The sequence below is a fragment of the Arvicola amphibius genome, chromosome 10 (genome assembly GCF_903992535.2).
Source record: "Arvicola amphibius chromosome 10, mArvAmp1.2, whole genome shotgun sequence".
In the NCBI taxonomy this organism is placed as follows: Eukaryota; Metazoa; Chordata; class Mammalia; order Rodentia; family Cricetidae; genus Arvicola; species Arvicola amphibius.
This window is the reverse complement of record NC_052056.1, coordinates 81,034,706-81,047,612: the sequence shown is the minus strand read 5'-3', so window position 1 is coordinate 81,047,612 and position 12,907 is coordinate 81,034,706. Positions and strand designations below refer to the sequence as shown.

Genomic DNA, 12,907 nt, shown 5'->3' with positions numbered 1-12,907 from the left:
GTTTTCAGACTGTGGGTCACAACCCCTTTGGGGGTCAAATGACCCTTTCATAGGGGTCACATATCAGATATCCTGCATATCAGATATCGTAAAATCAGATATTTACATTATGGTTCATAACAGTAGCAAAATTATAGTTACAAAGTAGCAAAAATAATTTTATGGTTGTGGCCACCACAACATGAGAAACTATATTAAGCTTTAGGAAGGTTGGGAACCATTAGTCTATAAAGATTTCTGTGTGAAGATGACAGGCCCCTTAGGGACTGAAGATGAGTACCCCACAGACGTCAGTGCAAGCTCTAGGAGAGGGTTATGAGCCCTCTTAGTTGGCACTTGGCTCTGCTGCCTCAGTGTTCTCTCCTTTAAAATGGGCCAAGTTGTGTGGACTTAGTGAGTTCAGACCTCCTTCCTCTAGTTTCGTAGAAACAGACAAGAGAGGGCCTTTAGCTATAGACCGAGTTAACCAACAGAGGTTGCCAGAGACCTAGGAATCAGGGAGTTCTATGTGTGTGTGTGGGGGGGGGGCGGAGTGTCAAATCTACACATGGGAGCTTGTATATTTTTTGGTAATTAGACTTTGGAAGCTATGTCAACCAGAAGAAAGAGTGGCAGGAAACAGTTGTGATAGGAGTTTAAAGGATAATTGTGTTGGGTATCTAAGAAAGATACACTGGAGTTGGCAGTGACCAGGTCAAGGAGGCTGGTTCTAATGTGCCTTGTGGGTATCAAAACCAGTGTCTAATCAGAAATAAGATCTAATACAGTGTGGCACTATGGGATGAATGCATAGAAGCAGTATCACATGTGGGTAAGCAGGGCTTGGTAGATTTTTTTGTTTGTTTGTTTTTTGTTTTGGTTTTGTTTTTTCAAGACAGGGTTTCTCTGTGTAGTCCTGGCTGTCCAGGAACTCACTCTGCAGACCAGGCTGGCCTCAAGCTCACAGAGATCCACCTGCCTCTGCCTCTTGAGTGCAGGGATTAAAGGCGTGTGCCACCATCACCCTGGAAACTTTTTTCGAGTCTGAAAAAAATCTACTTCTGTCTTTATTTTTCCTACTTTGTTGCTACCAGGCAACATTAAAAGATAAAAATTATATTAATTTCTATATTTGTTTCGTGTGTGTATTGGGGTAGGGCGCTAGAGTTTGGAGGTCACAAGATAGCTTGAGGGAGTTGCTTCCCTCTTTCTACCATGTGCTCCTAGGGATCAAACTCAGGTTCTCAGGCTTGGTGGCAAGTACCAGGCTTACCCCCTGAGCCATCTTGCCGGCACCAAGATTTGGATTTTAAGTTTCAGGGGCCTAAGTGAATACTTTAGGTTCTCTTGGGACCTGGAAACTCCCCAGCATCTAAACCCTTTGATCCATAGATACACACATTTGAGTTGTATGGTATTCTGCTTGTGTTTTGTACAGAGAGAGCCTTGAGGGAATCCAGGAGGCTTTAGGAGTGTTTCTGTGTTGGAGAATCTCATTCTAGTTCACCTGACCTAGGTTTTCATTTCCATGGTGATGACCATAAATTTTAATTCTTTTTTTTTCTTCCTTTTTTAGTCAGCTTTTTTTGTGTATTGGGATTGGGGGGTGTTGAGGCAGGGTCCCATATAACCTAGGTTGGCTTTGGTTTCACTATGTAGCCTAGAAAGATCTTCAAGTCCTGCTCCTCCTGCCTCTACTTCTGAGGTGCCAGGATCATAGGCTTGTGGGACCGTACCAAGCTTGAGACAGATTTGATATATAACACAGGGTGGGCTAGATGTCATGATCCTCTTGCCTCTGCCTTCCAAATGTTAGGACCACAGGCATATATCACAATGACCAGCCTCCACAGTGAATTTGTCTGTCTGTCTGTCTGTCTGTCTGTTGAGCTAGGGTCTGTTGAGGAATGAACCCAGGGCCTCACATACACTGGCTAAGTGCTCTGCCGAATGAACTAACACATCAACCCACCCTAGTAAGCTTAGACATGTTTTCTGCTGCCTTAAACACTATGTCCGCCTCTGTCTCCCACTAGGTCTGCAGTTCTTTGAAAGTTCGTAGGAGGCTGATGGGTTAGAGTGGTTCAGTGTGTATCACTTTTCCTTCCTGTGTCTGAGGACAGAGGAGCTATGTAAGTTCAGCGCTGGTGGCTCTTCAGTCTCTATCCCTGGACAGGCCAGGAAAACTACCATTAAGAGGAAGATCATTGAAGAGAACTGAGAAGTGGGAAGACCCAGAAAAGGGGGCTTGCTGGGTTTATCCTGTGGATCTGCTGGCCATCGTGGAGGCAGAGGGAACGGTAACACAGGTCAGAGTGCCAGGAGCATCTAGTGAGGAGACCACTGGGTTCATCCTGGTCATTAGAGGCACGCATGAGTGTCAAGCAATAGAAAGTCAGGGGCTGTATCAGGATGAGCCAAGGGACATCTCTTTTTCTGATGTCCTGACCGTGTTTGTGGCCTCCTGCTCTGGCAGCAACAGTCCAGGTGAGTTATGGGTAATAATTCTGTGCAGGAAACAATCTACGTCTATTATTTGTTTTTGTTTTCAATGTGTAAGGGAAAACTCAAGCCCCTTTCCCCATGCTCTTTTTACCAAAAATAAAGATACTTGACCAAAGATCTGTTTCTCAATTGATAAGTTTCGGGGTCAGGTTTAGGTACCCAGGTGTGCCTAGTTTTTACACCTACTTACCTGGCTTGTATTCTGTTCTCCCTTCCTGACCATGTGACTCTGGGAAACTTAACTTTCTCACTTAACCAAACCAAACCAAACACAAACTCAACCAACCAACAGCTCAACAAGAAAATATATTCATGTGGTTGGTTGGTTGGTTGTGTGCAAGCATTTCATGTGGTCCAGGCTGACTTCAGACTTGTTACAGTGGAGGGTGGTTTTAAACTCACGGTCCTCTAACTCACCTCCCACATTCCATGATTAAAGCACTCAGCAAATGTTCTTGGAGCCAGGCTGATTTCAGGCAGTGAGGGAGAGCCTGAGGGGATATATGATACAGCCCCACCCTCTTGTGTGCATGTCCAGCCAGGTGACAGTCATGTTAGGAATACCTGAAGGCTGGAAATGTCTGAGAAGTATTCTGCAGTTTAGAGACTTAGGCTGATCTTAAGTATTCCCTGTCCTTGCCTTGGAGCAAGAACCATCCCTTGGAAACCTGAGGCAGTGTTGGGTGGCCAATGTTACTTGTCTCAAAAATTTTGCTGGAACCCCCCCAAAGAAATTAAAAGCCAGGTTGTGGTGACATGTAACTGGAAGTTTCCTGCCTGCCAGTTCCTGAAGCTTAATATTAATTATAAACTGACCTATTAGCTCAGGCTTATTAACTACCTCTTACAACTTAACCCATTTCTGTTATTCTGTATTTTACCACAAGGCTCGTGGCTTGTTACCTCACATCTTGCTTCTCTGGTGGCTGCTGGTGTCTTCCAGACTCCACCTTCTTTTCCCTGTGTCTTTGTTTAGATTTCCCACATTGCTATATCCTGTCAAGCAACTTCTTGATTAACCAAGTATAATAAGACATATTCACAGCATACAGAAGGGTATCCCACATCAGTGGCGCACACCCTTAATCCCAGCACTTGTAGGTAGAGATAGGCTGATTTCTGTGAGTTTGAGGTCAGCCTGGTCTACAGAGTGAGTTCCAGGACTGTTTCACAGAGAAACCCTGTCTCAAAAAAACCAAGAAAAGTAGGTTTTGCTTGTTGTGGTGGCCTACATCTTTATTCCCAGTGCTCAGAGTCAGAGGCCTATGGATCTGTGAGTTCAAGGCCAGCCTGGTCTACAGATAGTGGTGGCTCTGAGTCCTTGACAATGTAACATGATGGGGCCTTTGGTAATCCACCTATAAAATGGGTACAGGACCAGGGAAGAAGCAGAATGAAGCGGGTGAACTTAGCACGTGCTGGAGGGATGGGAAACTGGGCCATTGCTGGTTGGCTCTGGCGCTTCAGGGCTTGCCTTGTGTATCTTCCCACATTCTGAGGATGGAAGCAGTTCAGCTTCTCAGGTAAAATCTCCCCATTTTGCAGCACGAAGTAGCACAAACTTAACACACCCTTGGATCAGAGGCAGCCTGGAGTTTGCTAGTTGGCAGCCACAGTGTCCAGGGCATGGGGGTGGGCTGGTCATGGACTCCGTGATGGCGTCTCCACAGCATCTTCAGAAATGGAGGCAGATGTGCCAAGGGGCTCATAGACTGCTTTCTGAGCACTGGGACTGTAGGTGAGACTTCTGTGCTTCTGTTGTTCTTGGGTCTCAGAAATCACCCCTGCAGTGGGTTTTATCGGTCACGCTGCTCCTTCCATGGCTTCATTGTCCCCAGCTGCTTGGCCTGAATATGTGGCGTTCATTGCCTTTGTATTGCTGACGGCAGATGCCAGCCTCTCCTGCCCTGTTATAGACACCAGCCTCCCAGAGTATCGTGGTGAATGAGCTGCCCTTGGAAGAATGAGTTTTGAATGCCACGCCTCTCTCCCCGTTTCTTCCTAAGGGCATTATTGAGTCAGTGGAAGCATGTGTAAGCAGGGCTGGAAAGGAACTCAGCAGCCATTTCAATCTCAGCGAGTCTTCCTGACCCACCCGCGATGCCCTCGGGTGAGAAGGAAAGTGTGTAGAACCTTCCAGAATCTCTTGAGTAGCTGGGCATACAGATTCCCCGCCTACTTGCAGTGGCGCCTCTCCTCTGTTTTCCTCTGTTCACACGTTAGGGTATTAGATGTAAGTCTACCTGCAGGGAGAGTCTGGGTTAATCAGACAGTGGTCACTGTCCTTTTCCAAACTGACATAAATAGCAATTGCTTGTAGCAGTTGAGTTCTGGCTCACCAGGTTCCACAAGGAAGGCAGTCGTCTTCAAGTGGGCACACATGGCCAAATGAGGGAGAATCTGGAACGAGGCTCAGGCTTGGGTAGAGGGGAAGGCAGGCATGTGGAGCATAGGAACAGGACCTGGAGGCCCCAGACATCCCCGGTCCTGTCTTAGGAGGTGTTGTTTAAACATCAGTGATGGTGGCAACAGTAGCAGACAGCATACCTCTGCTTGGTGAAAAGCCAGAAATGTGGTTCTGCAAAGATCACCTGACAGGTGGCAGAGGCAAGAGACACTGTTTGTTGTTGTTATTTTTATTGTAGTATACAGATGCTCAGTATCTGTGTCTGTAACCTCACCACTGGGGGTTGAAGTTTGGAGTTAGAGACAGAATCTAGGCAGTCAGGAAAATCCAGGTTCAGTGAGAGACCCTGCTGCCAAAAGTGAAGTGAAGAGTGTTGGCTCTGGCCTCCAAGGACAAGTGCACACCTGCACATGCACATCTGTGCATCCGTACATATGCCCCCCCCCCCAGTATAGAAAAGGTTGCAAATAGGATTTTATCCTGATACAGTTGCACCAAGCAGATGCAGAAGTAAGACTTTTTAGACTCCACCATTGTCTTCCCAGAGCTTGATGGTTTCCTCCAGTGGCACAGGGGTCACAGAGTCACAGAGCAGATGGCCTGAGCCAGAGACCTGAAAGCCTCCATTCCTGTACCCCATGGTGTCCAGCTGTTGGTGACAGTGGTTTGCTTTTCTCTGATAACAGCTCTGCCCGCACTGGCAAGGAGGGCTGGTCCAGCAGCGGCCTTGGATCCTCCAGATGGCCTTCTCAGGTGGTGCAGACTGTGCGCCTGAGAACTGATGTCTTAGCTCACCTAGGAAAGAGACTGGACCTGAGTGGAGCCTGAGCAGAGTTAGGTTGGGCCTTCCAGAGTTTTCCTCTCGTGAAATGGTTAAGCACGCGTTAGGGAAGAGAGCTACAGGGTCTCTACTTGCTCCGGTTTGTGCTCTCCCCTCCGCTGGTCCTCTTCTGTCTTCTACTCTGAGTTTCCCCACTGGCTGTCCCTGTCATTGCCTCTGTCCTTACTTCTCATCGTATTTCTCCTTTGCTTCCTGGTGTTTGCTTCCTGGTGTGTTTTCCACGTCTGTTCCATGTCTGCTGGGGCAGTGCAGAGTAGCGGGAAATGGATGTTCTCCCTTGTCAGCTGCAATTTTAGCAAGGGACTAAGGGACTTTTTTTTCTGTTTGTTTGTTTGTTTGTTTGTTTATGTGTAGCTCTGGCTGTCCTGGAACTTGACCAAGCTTGCCTTGAACTCAGAGATCCCCCGTCTCTGTCTCCTGAGTGCTGCGATTAAAGCCGTGTGCCACCACTGACCTGCAGCAGCAAGGGATTCATCTCTCAGCCCGTTTGAACATCTCCAAATTAGAGTCTCTATAAAGCTGTATCCCTCTAGCTCCATGTTCAGGGGCCACATTGATATTTTCTGCACTGGCAGTGTGACCAGTCTCCATGGAGGTGTGACAAACCAGGTAGAGGCTAACTTTGGGGGTTCAAATTGCAGGTGACTTTATCTTAACACACCTCAGTTTCTTCACCTGTAAGTTGTAGTTGAAAAGAGTTTGTTTCTGTAAGAATCAATAAACTGGGACCTGAAAAGCCCTTAGAGTGCACCTGGGGATGTCACAAGTGTCACCCACACTTAAGAAGTTGCTGTGTGAGCCGGGCGGTGGTGCCACACGCCTTTAATCCCAGTACTCGGGAGGCAGAGGCAGGTGGATCTCTGAGTTCGAGATCAGCCTGGGCTACAGGAGCTAGTTCCAGGACAGGCTCCAAAGCTACAGAGAAACCCTGTCTCGAAAAACCAAGAAAAAAAAAAAGAAGTGGCAGTGTGTAGAAGGGACATCTATCATGGCTGTGTTAGTACACGGGGAAGACTAAAGGGGACAAAAAATGGCTGAAACGGGGTAGAAGCAGCCTGTGATTAAGGAGATAACTTAGACATGGGCCTTGGAAGAGTCCATGCCAGCAGGATGCGTGCTGCAGAAAAAGTGTCTGGGTTCTGTGGTCATTGTTCTGAACTGTCCCCTTATGACCCCTTCAGGGACCAGTATTCAAAGGAATAACTAGGGAAAGGCTGAGGGGCTCAGCATGGATGCAGGGACCAGGGCATTCTGTTCCTGACAAGTATCCTGACTTGAGTTCCTACCTCAAGTCCTGGGAGGTAGGTTTGCATCAACGTCTTCAAGACAGGCACTTGCCTGCAGCATCCCAGACTTGAATTAACTGGGGCCTCTAGGAGCTCTGGGCTGAGTTCCTCAGGCTGCCCAGGAGCTTTGGTGTCTGAAATGCCAGGCATCACATGTCCTTACACATCCGTGCCCCCTCTGCCCTCCCGCCCAGGTTGGATCCATGCGGTATACACCCCCGTGGACTCTCTGGTGTTTGGCGGGAACATCCTGCACAGCTTCAACGTGCCCATGCAGCTGCGGATCTATGAGATTGAGGACAGAACCCGGGTAAGAAAGTGCCCTCTGCCCCTGGGGGGCTGTGCTAGTCTTTCTCAGTTCCACTTTAATTCTCCCCACCGCTGCTCAAGGTCTCAAGGTCTCAAGCTGAGGCCTTGGTTCCGGTTCTGGAGGTAGCCAAGACATTCTCCACCAGAGCCCATCCCTAAATCCCTGGAGTTTCTGTCCACTGCCAGGCCATAGGCAGACAGAATCCTCTGTGGGGAAGTTGGGCATCATTGTGCATTCCTAAAGTCTCAGCTTTTGGGAAATGGAGGCAGGATCCAAAGTTCAAGGCTAGCCAGAGACCAGGCTGAGCTACTTTTTATCATAAAAACAAAGCAAAAAACAAACAAAAAACTTTGTGGGAACTCTACCTGAGCAAGTGTGTGTATTTGTCATGGGAGAGCAGCGGGAGGTGGGAGGGACCCAGCGATTTTTTTCTTTTTTTCTTTGCCTGTGTAGAAAGGTGTATGGTTCTTTTGTTGTTCCTGTTGCTGAAGTTTGCAGGGGCTGGGGAGGCTTGAAAAAGAGCCAGCCTGGTCCAAAGTCATATCTTTGCTAAGTGTTCACCTGGGAAACTGAAGTCTGATGGAAAGAAGCTGGAGTTTCTAATCTTGCTGCTGAGCTCGAAATCCCCCTCGAAAGCTGTCTGGGGTGAGGCTTCCCTGTGACCACTTGGGCGGTGCTTTCTCAGCTATCAAATTTCACAAGATAGGGTCATATGTACCTTTTGTTCCTGGAGTTTGTTTTCTCTGAATGTCCGTGGCTGGGACCTGGCCACCTTCCTTCTGTGCTACGCTTGATCACATGCACCCAGGCATCTGAGGTGGGTTCAGGGGTGAGAGTGGCGTGCAACCATCTGTAATGAGATCTGGTGCCCTCCTCTGGCCTGCACGCATACTTACAGACAGAACACCGTATACATAATAAATAAATCTTAAAAAAAAGAAAGAAAGAAACTGTAGCCCTGAGATGAGAAGGGCCTGTTTCATATCCTCCCTCCTCTTTCCGCTTCTGTTTTTAATGTGGCTGTTTAAATATTTCTTTAAATATTTAACTCACATACCATGAAATTCACCATTTGAAATGTGAAGTTCTGTGTTCTTAGTATGTAGCCATCACCACTAACGCCAGCACATTTTCACATACACCCCAGGAACCCCTGTACCCATTAGCAGTCATTTCTTATTCCCTCCAACCCCGGAGGTCTCTAATCTACTTTCAGTCTCTATGAATTTACCTGTTTTAGACATTTGTTAGTACGTGCCTTTTTTTTTTTTTTTTTTTTTTTTTTTTTTTTTTTTTTGGTTTTTCGAGACAGGGTTTCTCTGCAGCTTTTTTTTAGAGCCTGTCCTGGACCTAGCTCTTGTAGACCAGGCTGGCCTCGAACTCACAGAGATCCGCCTGCCTCTGCCTCCTGAGTGCTGGGATTAAAGGCGTGCGCCACCACCGCCCGGCTTAGTACGTGCCTTTTGTATCTGAACTTTTCCACTCAGCATGCAAGGTCCGTCCATGTTGTAGCACATGGCAGCGCATCTCATGACTGAGTAGAACTCCCTTGTATAAACAGAATACATGACATTTCTACTTGGGATTTGCCTCAAGATTGACTTTTAGACCCCAAAGAAGTATTGATGAGCAGCTGGGCGGTGGTGGCACACACTTTGCATCCCAGCACGTGGGAGGCAGAGGCAGAGGCAGGTGGATCTCTGAGTTCGAGGCCAGCCTAGTCTACAGAGTGAGTTCCAGGACTGGCTCCATAACTACTGAGAAACCCTGTCTTGAAAAACCAAGAAAAGAAAATGGTGAGCGTGGACTCTGGAGAAATACTTGCAGCTGCTCCGATCAGAATGTATCTTTCCAGTCTTGTTTTTAGGGTTCATTTTCATGGGATGCTACATTGGAGTCAAAGTTAGGCGGGTAATTGAGGGGGCCCAGGGTGTGATTGTGTGTCTAGTTTGTGGATTTCCTGGCTTGTGATGCCCACTTCCACACTGTCCTGGGCCACGATCCTCTGCAGACCCTGTTTCATAGGCTCTTCTGCTTTTCTCGAAAGGTGTGCGTCCTCTGTGCTGTCCAGGGGAAAGGCACTGTCTGGGCCCAAATGGCCACTTTTCATTTTGAGTCACGTGATGCCTGTACTCTGGCCAATGGTTCTTTGGCCAACCCTGAAAAACAGGCCATTAGTTGTGAGCAGCCACCAGCCGGTGTGGATGGAAGGCTGGGACTTCAAAGGAGAAGTCAGGCCCAGACTTAGCAGGCAGTTCCTGAAAGCCACAGTCAGACTGGGATTTCTCAGTTTCTCTGGCACCTTGCTGGGTAGCTGTCCCCTCCCAAGGGAATCTGATTGTCTATCTCAGAACACCTGCCCCCAGTGCATGTGTTATTACCCCTAGGAGCCTAGTTCCTCTCCCCAACTGGTGTCACTCAAGCAAAAGTCAGGGTAATGGACCCCCCCACCCTCCTACCCCCATGGCATCATTCTGTTTGTTCTGGTGAAGTATCTCATCACAGCAAGATGCATGTCGCCCCCCCCCCCCCGAAGACCGCTTGTCCTTAGTCTCTGAGGGGGCACCCATCTGGCTTCTCTGAAGCAGATTGTTGGCTCTAGGGCTGGAGTAAGGATGGCTATGGGGGCGGGGAGAGGGACAGGCTGAGCTGGAAGCAATAGCAGGCCTTTTAATCTGCTTTGATTTCTGGTCTTTGGAGAGGGGCTTGGCTACAAGGTCCAACTGTTTCCATCTTAGGAGCCAAAGCAGACAAAAGGCCCTAGAGAGAGTCCTGGAAACCAGATAAAATGTCAGGACTACTTGTCAGCCTGATACAGCTCAATTCCATCCATCCCTATCAGCTCCTTGAAGAAGGTTATGGCGGTTTGAAAATAGTTTTTCTCAGAGTGTTCTAAAACATGGCTTTGCTTGGGAACAAACGTTGGAGGTTGGCCAGAGTCAGGCCAGTGCAGGAGCCCCTCGCCCCTCAATGTGGGTTTGACTTAGAAAAGGAGCCTGCCTGTGTGGTGCCTGGGTGGGCCTCGGATGGGCTATCTAGTCCTCAAATCCTAAGATTCTCCCTCATTTGGAAAATAATTTCATTTTTCTGTGCTAGATGCTAGGTGATACTTGGCCCCCTTAAGGCAGTGCAGGCAGGTCTAGGCCTCTAAGGGCTGACAGAGGACCAGTTCCTTCTGGGAATCTCCCGCTCTGAAGATCACAGGAATGGGAACGCTAGCGCAGAACAGACTGCCATGCTGTGAGCTTCTTAATTCCGTCACAGCAGTCATGACATATGCCCTTCAGCTCCAGTTAGCTATGAGACCGGAAGGGTGGTCCAGATGACCACTCATCAAGCTGCTGTCTTTCTTATGCTTGTCTTTTTTTTTTTTCCCTTAATGACTCTAGTGAAAACAGCCTTCCCCGAAAAGGTAATGCCGGCACCCCTCTGGTTCCCTCCCTTTTCAGCCAGTGACTCTGTCGGGAAACTGCAAACTATCTACCTTTCCCCTCCCCCCTCCTACCATTGGATTTTTATTTTTTTCCCCATTGATATTTTTTTTCCAGGAGAAAAACAAAATTTAAGATACTTCCGCCCACTCTTGCATTTTAATTTCTCAAGACCTGGGCCCTAGGTGCAGAGAGAGTGCCTCAGCTTCCTCCAACATTTGCTCAATTCTTGGATGACCCAGGCCCCTGAGGAAGGGCTTGGGCCAGGCAGGTGCCACTTACTGGGCCTTTGGAAGTCCAGTTGGGCCTCTGAGATCCATTGTTGAATTGTCCTCTAGACAGGCCTTCTCTGTGACTGCCTTGCCCGTTGTTTTGGACAGAGGTTGGTTAACAACTCAATTTGGTGAGGCTCCAAGTTTGTCACCAAATAATATTGAGCAACCGTGTGTTTAATGTTCCCAGGCATGTGGCTGAAACCTTCTGAAGGCGGAGGGTGGAAGGTGACAACCTGTTTGTAAGTCAATTTTTGCAATTTTTTTTCTGCAGTTCTCTCTTGGAAAAAAAATAAATTACACCCCCCCCCAAAAAAAAAACCCAAACCAACCAGACAAACAAAAAAAGAAAAAACCGAATTGAATTCCTTCATCCATCTTTGTTCCACCCAGCTAGTTTCCCTTGGGTTCAGCAACAAAGAGGGGGAGATTTGCCGTCCTCTCTTGAAATACAGCCCCCCCTCTAATTTCCCCCTAACCTAGAAGGACTCTCTGGGGTCACAGTGCCCATCAACGGCATAGTGGCGTGGGTAGTGTAAAAAAGTTTAAAAAGTCAAAAGTTCCAAGTGTTCGCTCCATCAAGTCCGCTGTTGGGAGTTCTGAGCGTGGGGGTCTGTTTTCCTCAGCTCGCAATTTAGGGATTGGCAATTTGTTTCAGAATATTTTGGCCCAGTCTCTGGAATCGGGATGGGGCTGAGCCTCTTCCCTCAAACTCTTCATCATAGGAGGTCAAGGTCTGCTTCAAGCTCTAGAGCCCCTCTCCTGCCCAGGGGCACTGATGAGTAACTGACCAAAGGCATCCCAACATCCCAGCAGTGAAACTGGACTTCTCCGAAAGTAGCTGGAGCCAAGGAAAACACTTGATTCTGCTCCCACCTCCATGCATCTCCCAGAGGAGCTGAAAAGCATGCAGCGAACCATAATCTCATCCCTAAACACGTCATCACCAGAGGCAGGGAGGTGAAGTGGACCCGGTTCCCAGGTGGAGGAGGGCTTGAGAGCCTAAGTGGGTAGCAATGGGAGACAGGCGGGGAGGGAGGTCCTTTTCACTATGGTGCTTAGAGAATACGAGATAAATACGTCTTAGGTAATGGAGGACTTGAGTCTGCTCAGAGTTGGTTTTGTTTGAGAGGTACCTGGGCACCGTGTCTGGTCAGCACAGAAAGGGCACGTGGGGCTAAGGGCTACTGAGAGAGGTGAGGAGCGAGTCTCTGACCGTCACAGATACACCCTTAGAAACAGGCAAAGATGAGTGTAGAAGACGAGGTTGTGTAAGACCCACTGTGCAGTGCTTGGAGGAGGAGAGCGCCCCACAATGGGAGATGAAGTCACCTTACAGCTTCCATGTCCATTTAGGTTGTAGCTTCTGGAAGGTTCCTCCATGCTGAGGTCATCGATAATGGTGTTATTCCTTCCTTCCTTTCATTGCCAGTTTCTCTACGTAGACCCTGTACCGTCACCCATCAGAATTGCCTCGCAGGCCACACATTTTAGAGTTCTTACATGCGCTGCTTCTTCTCCTCCACTGATACCCTGCCACCAGACCCCAGTGATGTCTCACCTTGTCACATTGGGGAATTGTGTCCCTTGGAGTCCTTAGTGAAAACACAAGCAGGTATTGTAGGTGGATGTGAGGAACAGGACACTGGATGCTCCTAAGAACCCTACCCTTGGGAGGTAGGCGAGACCTCGCCACAATCACAGCGTCCCTCCAGTCCTAGCCTTCCTCCCAGAATTCAGGAGGCTGTGTAACAGCTGTTGAAGGGTAAGGACGGGGAGTGGACGTTAGTTTTCCGTGGCAGGGAGAAGCAACAGAACCCATGCAAGAATATTCTAGAGTGAGGAGCCCATGTCTGCTGTAGGGGGATCAGGCAGG

The 12,907-nt window shown here is 48.4% G+C and overlaps 1 protein-coding gene and 1 long non-coding RNA gene across 11 annotated transcripts in view; one reads left to right on the top strand and one right to left on the bottom strand.

Annotated features, from left to right (window-relative positions):
- The window catches only part of Kdm2b (lysine demethylase 2B), a 129,047-nt gene that overhangs the window by 43,047 nt on the left and 73,093 nt on the right, over positions 1-12,907 (top strand). For all 10 annotated transcript variants that reach the window (XM_038346739.1, XM_038346736.1, XM_038346737.1 and 7 more), the window contains one exon: positions 7,213-7,328. In XM_038346739.1, the coding sequence (XP_038202667.1) occupies positions 7,213-7,328 (116 nt within the window). The remainder of the gene's footprint in view (positions 1-7,212; positions 7,329-12,907) is intronic.
- Positions 3,762-11,104, bottom strand: LOC119825698. Its single transcript, XR_005287250.1, has 3 exons — positions 11,042-11,104; positions 8,047-8,255; positions 3,762-5,686 (listed from the first exon to the last, which is right to left on the bottom strand). It is a non-coding gene; the product is annotated as an uncharacterized LOC119825698 (long non-coding RNA).